Here is a 13,070-nt window from a genome sequence, read left to right as displayed (position 1 = left end):
CAAGCAAACAAAAGACTCTCATTTGTAAAGGAAATAAATGGTAAACAGCCAACAGTCACTTGACGGAATGATCATTAAAGCCTGCTGGGCAGGCCCTGTGAGACCCTTGCCCTGGCCACAGAGTCAGTTCCTGGCTCTCCTGGCTCTCCTTTCTGGGATAATTCCCAATGTCCATTGTTCTCCAAGGTTTCTGGCGCTGCTCTCCACAAGGCTCTTCCTTCTCTGCTATCCCCCACTGGCCGCATCTAAAGTGAGCTTTGAAGAGAATGGTTTCCTTGGAGGTTGTACTGCCTTCATAATGCAGTTTTGTGGGGCAAACATGGGGATCAAGGGTTGTATGGAGTCACAGGTTTTTTTAGGTCAGGCTTCTGTTTTCTTTGGTAATACAATTCTCTCAAAATCTTAACAGACATTGATTTAATTCCTTCAGTCAGTTACATGTGCCAGTAACCAGATTCAAAGACATCCAAAGTTCTTTTCTAGGCACTTGGCAGACCCACTTTATTTCTTTAATACCTCACACTCATCCCCCAGTCTCTCTCTTTCTCTTTCTCTCATTCTTTCTTTTCCTACTTCCCTGTCCTGTCCCCCTTTCCCTACCCTCCTCTCTCTTGTTCATGTAAAATACTGGAAAATTCCTATCTAGTAAAATAGTATTATTAATTATAGCTTCTGTTGAAGTTATCAAACAATACAGGATTTCATTATAAATTCCTTCTTTTTCTCTTTTTGTTGTATTATAGAATCTGCCTTTGATGCTTTGGTAGAAACAACAATAAGGCATTTTTAAAATGCTGTTCCTAAAACACTTAGCTATTTATTATTGTGTGTTTAAATACATCTGTAGAAGAAGACATGAAAATTAATAGAACATTGACTCTGAAAAAGCTGAGCTCATATAATAAACACAAAATGTTTCAATATTAAATATTTTGTTCCAGTTACTATTACAGCATTGCAACTCACCCTGAAATATAGAGGTTTAAAACACTGATTTTTTTTTTTATGCTGACAGAACTTGGTCAAAAATTCAGATAAGACATATCGGGAACAGCCTATTTTACTACACAGTGTTTGAGGCTTCTACTAGGTCTGAAACATGGTGGTGGGGGGAGGGGTGACTCAATAGCTGGCAGAGGGAAACATCAGAAGATACTATACTCCTATGACTGGCGGTTGGTAGCTCAAACCTCAGCTAGCCTCTTAGCCAGAAAACCTAAGGCCTCTCCTTGTGCTCTTTCTGTGTGAGATGATTTGCGCTTCATCACAACATGGTGAATATTTTCCAAATGAGAGGGTTCTAAAAGAACATGACATTATTATGCTCTAATATTTTAAATCATGTAGTGTCACTTACTTCTGCCATACTTTTTTAATTGAAACAGCCATAAAGCTCTTCCCAGGTTCAAAATGAAAGAACATAGACCCACCACTTGCGAGGAAGGGTATCAAGGTTACATGGTAAAAGGAGTATGTGGAACAGGAGATATTGTTGCAGCCAGCGTCTTTGAGTACACATTTAATTCAAATTAGTTAACGTCCAAAACATTTACCTTTCATTTTATATCTACTTTGACTTCTTGAATGAATCTGAATATGGTTATGTATCTGTGTACTTTTACTAAAATATGCTCTTTTAAATCATTTAAAGCTTGTTTTGAGAAAAATAATATAATAATATCTAATGTCAATATTTTTGCAGATATCCCGACACAGGAGGAATCATTCACAACATGTCTTGAAAGATGTCATTCCTCCATTGGAACAATTGGTAAGTGATGATTTCTCTGCAATACTGTATTATTTATGTACTGCTACAGAATAAATGATTCCCAACTCACCAACTTGAAACCGTACACATTATTATCTCCTGTTTATGTGGGTGAGGAATCTGGGTGTGGCTTAGCAGAGTCCTTTAGTTCAGAGTCTTTCAAAAGATTGCAATCACACGTTAAGTCAGAATTGGGGGTCACATCTGAAGGTTTGACTGGGGAAGCCATTGGCTTTCCTGTTCATGCACATGGCTGTTGGCAGGGTTCAGCTCCTTCAGGGATGTGGTCCAGGGGCTGCTCTTAGTTTCTTGCCACATAGACTTTGCCAGTATGGCAGCTTCCTTCTTCAAAGCATGCAAACTGAGAAGGCAAGGGATTCTGTTAGCAAGATAGAAGGCAAAATCTCTTGTAACCTAGTCATGGTAGTGATATCCTGTCAACTTTTCCATATTCTCTTGGTCAGAATTAAGTCACTAAATCCAGTCCACACTCAAGGAGAAAGGACTACACCGGGCTGTGAATAACAGGAAGCAGAGATTATTTGGGGCTTACTGCAAATTTTGGCAAATTTTTTAAGAAAAAAATCCCTTACCAGCAGATTATAAATCTGTGAAAGCAGGGATTTTTTGTTTCCATTTTTTTTTATTGTTGTATCCTAATGACTAGAAGAATGCCCGAAACATTGTAAGTAAAATGAATGAAGTTCATTTTTTGGGCTTTCTCATCCTCAGCACCAAAAATGTTTATTTATCTAGCTCAGTTCTCTTATGTTCTTTAATTTTGCATGTTCTAGATCTCCCATCTCCACTGTATTACTTTCTTTGCCTTAGAATAAAAATTCCTTATAAGAATTGCCTACCTCTATTGTTGTCAATTTCTCTCCTCCTTTATCTGTTGAACCAACTCAATTTAGGCTTCTTAAAAAAATTTTTTTAATGTTTATTTATTGATTGATTGATTTTTGAGAGACAGGAGACAGACAGACAGAGTGCAAGCAGGGGGAGGGGCATAGAGAGAGGGAAGCACAGAATCTGAAGCAGGCTCCAGGCTCTGAGCTGTCAGCATGAAGCCTGATGCAGGGCTTGTACCCACAAGGAGCAAGATCATGATGTGAGCCCAAGTCGGATGCTCTACTGACTGAGCCACCCAGGCACCCCTTTTTAGGCTTTTATCCCAACCACCAATCTCCTATCAAGGTCATCAATTTTGTCCATAGTACTAAATCCATTGGTAAAGTCTCATTTCTTTCATTAGATCTGAGAATTTAACCCATCTGATGTCTCTTTGAAGTATTTTCCTTATATAAGTACCAGTAAACTACTTTCTCACGGGTCTCCAATTAATTAAATAGACATCCATTTTCCATTTCCTTTGCTGGTTCATCTTCGTCTTAGAGCTCAACTTAACTTCTTTTTCTTTATATTTCTTCCCTACAGTGTATCATTCAGTGCTATGGTTTTATGTACTGTGTTACACTAACCACTTCTCCAGCATGGACCACTGCTCTAAACTCTAGTACTATATATTGTGGCATATTCATTTATATATCGGCCATACATCTCAAACTTAACATATCCTAAACTGATCCTGATGTTCTCCCAAACTTGCTACTTTCAATCTGCTCCATTTTATTAGATGGAGTAAACTAACTCCATTCTTCCAGGTTCTTCAGTCAAAACTTTTAAAGTCATCTTTGTCTCCTTTGTTTTTCTCATGAAATAAACTTAAACGTCTGTTAGGCTGTTTGCTCTACCTTCAGAATATATCCAGAATCAGGTCTCTTCTCACTATGTCATCTCTCACCTGATTTAACGCAATCGGCTCCAAATAACATGCCACTTCTACCCCTGCTTTCTACGTTTTATTTTCAACATAACAGCCAGAGTGATCTTGTTAAAATGTAAGTTAGGTGATGCCACTGCTTACTTCAAATTCCTTCTGGCCTCCAGCATCTTCCAGGGAAAACACCGAAAATCATCCTGGGTTCACCAGATTCTACAGGTGTCAGCTATGGCTCTGGCCTCACCTTTCTCCTTCTTCTCCTCGTTCATTCTGCTCCAGCCAAGCTGACCTCCTTACTTCTCTCACAGGACCCTTACACCAGCTCTTTCCTCTGCCTGGTACAAAATCATTTATTTTGGGCCCAGAAACTTGCAAGGCTTATTCTTCATTTGCTTGGAATCTCTATTCAAATATCATCTTTTAAGATGGGTCTTTCCAGGGAATGTGGGTGGCTCAGTTGGTTAAGCATCTGACTCTAGATTTCAGCTCAAGTAATGATCTCACAGGTTTGTGAGTTTCAGCCCCTCATCAGGCTCTGCACTGGCAGCATGGAGCCCACTTGAGATCCTTTCTGTCTCTTTCTCTGCCCCTCCCTGGTGCTCTCTCACACTCTCTCTCTCTCAACATAAATAAGTAAACTTAAAAAAAGATGGATCTTTCATAATATTCCTTAAAAACAATAAACAAACAAGAAAATCCACTATTTCCATCACACTTTTTTCTCTTACCCTAAATTATTTTCTCCATAGAACTTGCTACCATGCGGCATATTATACAATTTCTTTTTATTTGTTTGTTACCTCATTAAAATGTTCTGTGAGAGCAGAGGTATTGTCTCCTATGTCCATAACTCCATTTCCATGATTGTAGCACTTGCTAGAACATGCTAAGAACTCAGTAAATGTGTGTTAAATTAATGCACAAATGAAGCTGTTAATGGCTTTTGTTTTTACTTTCAAGTTTATAATACACAGATCTATACTTTTTTCTTTTCATTATCTCATTCTATATATTTTTTTGTTTATTTGTTTTATTTTAAGAGAGAAAGAGTGAGTGGGGAAGGGGAAGAGAGCGAGGGGAACAGAAGATGCAAAGTGGGCTCCACACTGAAAGCAGCAAGCCTGATTCAAGGCTTGAACTCATGAGCCATGAGATCATCACCTGAGCTGAAGTTGGATGCTCAACCAACTGAGCCATCCAGGCATGCCTTTTATCCTCTATCTTAAAGTGTTAACTAGTCATTTATTCTACTGTGTCTCCTTGTCATCTCAGAAGTGAAATTTCCCAGATTGAACCCATCAGGACCTTCTTCCAAAACTGGTTTCCTTTTCTATCAAGCCTATTGTTATGAGTAGCAAACATGCATCCAGGCTTAGAAGAAATTTTCTTGGATCCTCTTTTTTTGTCTATGGCCCATCAAATAAGTCACCATTTTCCAAACCAGTTTCTCTGCAATGTGTGTGGTACCCACATTTTTCTTTATGGTTACACACACACATCCTTGCCCAGGCCTTCAATTCTTCTGATCTCACCGCCCCTCCACCAACCCTCCCACGTACTCTACTGTGCCCCTTCCAATGATCCTGTGTAGCAATTCTACACCAATCTTCTTTAAACATTACCTTCATTACTTCATTTTCCTTGTCCAGGCATTTAAGAGCTTCCTATTTTCTATAACATCAAGTCTATAGACTTCTCTCATGATCTCTGATTTATCTTATTTATTATCTGTTCTCAAATAACATACCCTCAGGCTAGGAGTGGTAACATGATTAAGACAGGGCTCTTACCCTGAAGGAGCTTGGATTTTCTGTAACAATTATTTCCTTCATCTCAGCACTCTTTTGTGTTGTTCACCCCTAGTTCATGGGTAATAGACTTGCTCCACAGCTAGATTGTAAATGCTTTGAAGTTAGGGGTCATGACTTGTATTTTCTTTACTATATCATACATACCTTTACATTGCTTTTGAGACTAGGGTTTGTTCAGAAAAGACGTGTCTGTCAATTGATTTAATACTAAGATATTAAAGTTGTGTTAAAATTATATTGTTGATTCAGATGTTAGCAAATATATGTATGTTTGCTGTTTATAGAGACAGATGATTTTTTCAATTTAATTAGATGTAACAATACCTTGTTTTCAAAATTAATTACTTGGGTCTCAACTTAGCATTTTCTCTGTGAAGTATTTCTCTGATTCCTCAAATTTGAATCAGGTTAATCCTTTATTGTGTGTCCCTAGTAGCTTGACCTTGCCTCTATCTCTAAATTGCCTCTTTCAATAATCATACTAAAGTTGCCTGTTTCCTTTTCTCTCTCTCTTATTGAACTGTAAGCTATTTGAAGGAAAGGCTATGTCTCACTCACTGTTTTTTTAGGACTTCATATAAGGCCTGGCAAAGTGTAGTTGTCTAGTGAAATGGAAAGCAATTATATTTATTTTCCATAAATTTGTATTATAGAACAAAGTACATATAAATAATTAAAAGAGATGAATATTTGGGGTGCCTGGGTGGCTCAGGGGGTTAAGTGCCCGACTCTTGACTTTAGCTCAGGTCATGATCTCATGGTTTGTGAGTTTGAACCCTGCATTGGGCTCTATGCTGACAGAGTGGATCCTGCTTGGGATTCTCTTTCCCTCTCTCTCTGTCCCTCCCCTGCTCATGCATGCTCTCTCCTCTTTCTTTCAAAATCAATCAATTAATTAATTAATTAAAAAAAGAGCTGTGTATTTGCGATAAAGCAAATGCAAATGTTTTCTCTGAAGTATTTGATGAAACATGGCAGAAGTTGGGCTGAAAATGGAGCTATGTGAGTGTGTGTTTAATATCAATATAGACATGCAATTAGATATGTGATCATATATGTGCAAACATATACATAATTATATTTGATCAATGCCTTAAGGTGTCTTAACATTTTTATATAAAATATATATTAATTGTGAATTTTAAAAAGTTGAATTATGATTATTCAAATTGAATCAATAATAACATATTTGTGCTATGCCTATATTTCAAACACATTAGACTATTCAGAATTAGTTTTGTCAGCTTACTTTCCTAACATTAAGATTAGTTGGTTGGTTCACTGGTCTATATTTGGCTGTCTTGACTCTGAAATAGTTTTGTCAATTTAGTTTCCTAACATTAAGATTATTTGTTGGTTTACTGGTGTATAGTTGGCTGTCTTGACTCTGCATCTTCAGTTGTTCAAGAATAAATGAAACTGATTTTGAATATCCCAAATGATGGATAGTATCTTAATAGATAGTACATATATGTGCTTAATATTCTATTCTAGGTCAGACGACTTTGGAAAGGTGGCATTGGGAAGCATGGCTAAATAGAAAGAATGAAACCACAATTTTTTAAGCTCTTTGGTTTTCAATCTCTTTCAATCCTTCTCTCTCTCTCTGTCTGTGTTACACACACACACACACACACACACACACACACACACACACAACTAACTCTATAAACACTTTTGGAACTGTCAGCCAATTTACTACCTATTCCTGACATCAGTTTCCCTAGATTCTGTCTGAGTACTGCTCATCTTACTCCGTCTTGTGAACACAGGTTATATTCAACTTTTATCAATCAATCTCCATTTAAATTAAAATACTTATTTAATGTTATTTTAAAGGCAGAAATGCTTCTTTTCCCCACATCTCTTACTTATGAATAACCCCAATATGATGGGCAATGACAAAATAATCACCAATTTCCTCAAACAACACATTCGGACCAACTTTTAACTATCCATTAGAATTCATGCCAAGATTTCAGTAATCTTCCAGAACCTCTAAAGTTCTCTTTCTATCTGACTAACTTAACTTTATATTATTTTTACCTGGACACACTTATTTTTCCCCACAAACCTTGTATGTTCCTCATTTCCATCTCCACTACACTCCTTCCTTCCCACTATTGCTTCTGGAGTCAGCTAGAGGCTCTCACAGTACTTTCTCTTAGCAGTACCAACCAGGATGAACTACTATATAATAATATACATTACTATGCAATAATATACATTAAAACATTTTAGAAAATAATACAGTTCTTTAAGTTGGTGCTGTTATTATTTTTACCAAATGGATTTTTCAGCTTATTTATGTCCAACATTTTTTGCTGTACAAATCTCATCATTTTTATTTCTTATATTCAGGACTCCTCTGAACATTTTCTAGAAATCATGAGAAGCCTTGGCTTTAAGTATAACTGGCAAAGGTATCTCATTAGATCCACACTCTTGGAGAAAAATGATTCACTTTACAAAAGTGGAATCTGCCATGGTGGGTCCACCAATAGACACTATCACCCTCTGGTAGCCATGCCTCACCTCTCAGTGTTCCCTTTAATGAAGTAGATTATGATCAACAGGGTTAAACAGAAGCATAATGCATTTGTTTTGAATATTGGCAAAAATACATTTCTGGTTGGAGTCTAAAATCTCTAAAACTACCCAGTTCACTGACAGGTGACGTCATTCATGCCACATGGTATACAAATCCATATGCTGTCAATGCAAGAAACCTAAATTATTTTCTGAGAATCCGTATGCTGGCTTAACAAATGCTGTAATGCAGCAAAGATTTTAAACATGAAATGTCAAATATACTAATAGGCATTTGTTTCTTGATCTTGTATATTCCCTGTTTTAACTGTTCATGATATCTAATTATTTTCAGGGCATTTTTCCTTTTTCCCTTAAAAAATTGCTTGACAAAAATAACCATGTTTATAACATGCTAAATTTTTATCATCTTTATTTTTATCAAAAGAGTATGAGACAGTGTATGGATAACCCTGCAGGAGTCAAAAGCCTGTGGCAGGTTTTAGAGAATCATCTGCTGCCTCCTGAGCTGGGAGGATTTGTAGGATGGAACTCAGGAAGTTGCCATGGCTTGGGGGCAAAGCAGGCTTTTGCAGATAAACCTTAAGTCTCAGATTCTACCTTTTGGAGCCAGATATCATTTTGTGGATTAATTAATACTTGTGAGGGCTTTGAGGATGAAAAACATTGTAAGCATACAGTGTTTTCTTATTTTAAAACAAAAGACAGCCACTTTGGGGGAATAATTCTATTGATCAGACTGTGCTTTCTTTAAATTGCAAAAAATTTCCAAAAGCTCTCTAGGCTTTCAAAATATTATTTCAGTAAGATAAAATTAGGTTTTCTGAAATAACATCCTCCCAGATCTTCAAGTTAGTAGTGTGTTGATAATATGTGATATAATTTAATAACTCTAATAGAAACCATCCCCTGGTTGTCATTGTTTTACGTGCCCTTCCTTTTCTCCGATGGAAATGTCTATTAATTCCTGGATTTGTTGAGGCCGTCCCTGTGCTAGGTGCCGTGCTAAGTTTGGGGTAAGTAATCATATGCTAAGTATTCATGTCCTTTACTCAAGGAGCCTGAAATCCAGGAATGGAGAGAAGTATTAAACAAGTAAAGGAAGGCATCATTCTTTAAATACAAATTACAAAACATACCATGGAGGAAGAAAAATAAGCTTCTGTGAGAGGGGGCTAACCTACCCTGGATTAAGTAGTCATAAAAGCACTCTTTGAAAGGGGCATTTAAATTGAGATTGCAGGATACATAGAGTTTGTCAAGCAAAGAACTTGAAGAAGGTTGTGAATAGGAGGAACAGCAAGTGTGAAGGTCTGGAGGTCAGAACAAAGTTAAGCCCCTTTGAAAAACTACAAGAACACCACACTGACTAGAATATGGTGAACAAGGGAAATGGGTCAGGGGGTGTAGGGAAAGGGAGGCAGTGCTCAGATGAAGAGGGGCCTTCAGGTGACGTTAAGGGGATTAGAAGCCATGAAAACACAGAAACAGGTTATAATAACACCTCCTATCCACATTTGAATTTCATTTAACTCTAGCGTAGAGAAAAGAACACACACAACAACAACAATAACAAAGGCTATTAACATTGAGCAATGCTTTTTTTCCTTACTGCCTAGACCCAATTAGGTTATAACAAAACAATTGAATTATGCTAATAAATTGCCCAGACAGGAACCTGGAAGACCATTCCTTTCTGAATTCCAATGACAGGGAAAGAAAGAACAACATATTTAAATCAAGGACACAAAGAAGTCGAATTTATGGAAGAAGAAAGAAACTGAGGATGAGGAAAGAGAGGTGGGATACAGGAAAAGCCTCCAGAAGACTGAAGAAAATTCTTGAGACACAAAGAACTACCGTCATCAGTCCGATTCCCCAACAGAACCTGGGCCTTTTTGGTGGAGGCAAAATGAAACACACTGGTTAAAAGACGAAAGGCTCAGGAAGAAGCCACGGAGTTCTTAAACATCCAATAGCAGTTTTTTCAAGATGACATTTTGATGAGTTAGGGGTAAATAAATCAGAGACATGTGGGTAAAATTTCCCTTGAAATACACAGGGGTTTAAAATGATGGGGAAAAGCATTTGGCAAAACAGAATATGTGCTTTGCCAAACCCAGCATTTAAAAACCAGTTCAAGACATTCAGCAGAACCCCAAAGCCTAACCCCGAGAAAGTGAGATGGGCAGGATGTCCATGAAAGCATTGCGCAATATGTATACTAATGGGTGTAAATAAGTGCAATGAGCAACCACGCCTAACTCGGAGGCCTGAAATCAAGACAGCCTCTCTGAGAGTGCTTACTTGCTCTTTGCAGACACCTCTTGTGTATGACAGGGAATAATTTTTCTTTGCTTTTCTTCTGTTCCCCTTTTCATGTCATCACTGTGTCCAACTTGAACTTTGGTTTACCACTCTTTACAAGTATGCACACAGTCAATTATGTATTTACATGAGGCCAAAACACCATATTTCTTTCTTGATCTATATGTAAAGTACTTCTAAAATTAAGCATTTTTTTTAATTAGTGCTTTATATGATATAAAGATAAGCTGGATTTTTAAGGTGATTTTTTTTCTCTGCTTTTGTTTCCATTCTTTTTAAAAAATTTTTCTTTTCTTTTTTTTTTTTGAGAGAAAGCATAAGAGTGGAGGAGAGGGGCAGAAAGAGAGAGAGAGGGAGAGAGAAAGAATCTTAAGAAGGGTCCACGGTCAGTGCGGAGCCCAACATGGGGTTCTATCCCACCACCCTGGGATCATGACCTTAGCCAAAATTCAAGAGTTGGACACTTAACCATTGAGCTGCCCAGGCATCCCTCGTTTCCATCCTTAATGGATTGTGTCACCTGCAAGTCCATAAACATGGTCAGCTGATCTGATATTGCAATAAATCCAGAGCCAGTATAGAAACAATTGGAGACTGAGAAGAAAAATGTAAGCAATGAGTCCCATAGAAGAAAATGGTCACAAGATGTGACCTGAAGACCATGTCATAAGAAGGGAAGCCAATGGAGATATATAGGATATGTATATATAGCATGGTGATTATAGTTAATAATATTGTAGTATATAGTGGAAATTTGCTAACAGAGTAGATCTCAGGTGCTCTCACCACAAAAAAGTTTAAAGAAGGTAACTATGTGAGGAGATGGGTATGTTAATTAGCTTGACTATAGTAATAATCATTTTGCTATACATATCATCATGTTGTACACCTTAAGTAAATACAATTTTTACTTTAAAAATAAAAAAAAATTAGTTAAAAAATAAAACCAATGGAAAGAACAATGAAGTATATTTATGTGGGTAGTGGACAAGTAAAGAAGAGATTTCATAAAGAAAGAGAAGCAGTATTGGGGGGTAAAATGATATAACCGGATGTGTGCTTTTTAATACAAATCATCTAAACAAACAAAATTATCAGCAATGTACTGTGATCTCTAAAAAGTTCAGGGAAAAATATAGCAGTTTCCTTACTACTAAATAGGAAAATACTTAAATCTGTTTGAAAGCTATGGTGGCCCAGGGTTGTGGTTATAAAGAGATATGCTGAGTTATCATAGAGGAAGATCGGTCAGTCATACAGAAAGTTCCACAGGGTGGCACTACTTTAGAAGGCTCAGTCCAGTTCAGAGCAGGGGGCCCGCCTCAGCTTTGTGGATCTAGAAAAACTTTATTTATCAATGATCATGATGTCTTGGGACTAGCTCACAGTAACCAAATTTGTAAGAAGCTCATGTATAAACAATAACTCTGATTTGTAAATTTATAATGGGAGACACACTAATATTGACTGTTTAAGTCACCAATGTTGTACCTCAGAGGATCTCAGAAGCTGAATTAGGAGTCAGAGGTTGCCAGTGAACACAGAATCATAACAAAGAGTAAAAGAACAATAACTTAAAAACATCAACAGAGCAAATTATTGTAAGGCATAAGGGCTGTGTGATTCTGGTGTTAAAAGTCACAATCCTTTCTCATCAAAATCTGGAGAAAGTCTTTAGATTCAGTTCATTTCTATTCATAAAGATGCATTTTCACAGAATTCTTGTGGTGGACTGTTGTAGATGAAAACCTATTCTTTTCAAGTCTACTTCTTTTATCTGAGAACAACATGAAGTCTTCACATAATAAATTGCGAGGTCTGTACTTATGGTTACAGGCTGGTCTTTCTTCCACGATTGTTACCATTAATCAAAGGTTGTCTTCTGCTCTCCTGCCTTGTCTATAGCCTCCAACTTAGGTTGATAAACAGGTGCTATCTGGGTATCCCACAGCCATTCATTCTTCTCATCTGTATCTCAGCACAGTTGTGTCTGCTGAGTACTTCTTCAATGCTAGCAGACTGGCCGGCATCCAATCCAGACAAATTGCTGATCTTCCCTGCCATTTAACATTAAAAAATAGGGTGTCGAAGGGACATTGGACAAATTGCTTAAGAAGTCAGATTCAGCATCTAAAGATTGGTTGACATTTCTTAAGTATACAGAGTTTAGGGAGTACTTTTACTTCAAGGGAATTTCAGGTTGGCCTGGAACTTGCCACATAATATCCTAAACTTAGATATAAAACTTCACAGAATTTTGTAAATTACTAGAGATAAGATCATCCGAGCCTAAGATGACCAGCATACTCAACTGTAATTGAAAGATTAACATCCCTTCAATCCATGGGATTAACACAGAGTAGGAATAAATACTTAAAATAATGAATATGATACTATATGTACATCCACAGACAAAATACATAGCAATCTTCTGCTTGTCCTAATACTTCTTTCAGCTCCTATGATCCTTCCGGAATAACTGATTGCTAATGCCTGAAATACGGTGGGGTATTTCAAAGTATCATGACAAGAAATAATGAAGAGTGAAGTGTTGCTTGCAGCATTGGACTTACAATAATACAGTGTTTTCAGTGTAGGAAGACTGGTTGGAATGTTCTGTTCCAGGGCAGAAGCTGGCTTGAGTTGCTGAGATGACTAGATGGGGTGTGGTATCCATTCTGCAAGAGAGGAACACGAGTGTTTTTGAATGTGAGCTCACAAGCATATAAGCTTTGATAAGATTAAGAGTGTCCTATTCATCTTTGCAGTCCCATTGTTAGCAGAGCAGATGATATTAAAGGGGAAGAGGATGTTACTAATTGAAAAT

General features: G+C 37.3%; 1 protein-coding gene across 2 annotated transcripts in view; it reads left to right on the top strand.

Annotated features, from left to right (window-relative positions):
* ARHGAP15 (Rho GTPase activating protein 15) overlaps nucleotides 1-13,070 on the top strand; it is a 639,654-nt gene that overhangs the window by 98,069 nt on the left and 528,515 nt on the right. For both annotated transcript variants that reach the window (XM_047872568.1, XM_047872569.1), the window contains one exon: nucleotides 1,703-1,771. In XM_047872568.1, the coding sequence (XP_047728524.1) occupies nucleotides 1,703-1,771 (69 nt within the window). The remainder of the gene's footprint in view (nucleotides 1-1,702; nucleotides 1,772-13,070) is intronic.

The sequence above is a fragment of the Prionailurus viverrinus genome, chromosome C1 (assembly GCF_022837055.1).
Source record: "Prionailurus viverrinus isolate Anna chromosome C1, UM_Priviv_1.0, whole genome shotgun sequence".
NCBI lineage: Eukaryota > Metazoa > Chordata > Mammalia > Carnivora > Felidae > Prionailurus > Prionailurus viverrinus.
This window is presented reverse-complemented; position numbering and strand designations above follow the sequence as displayed.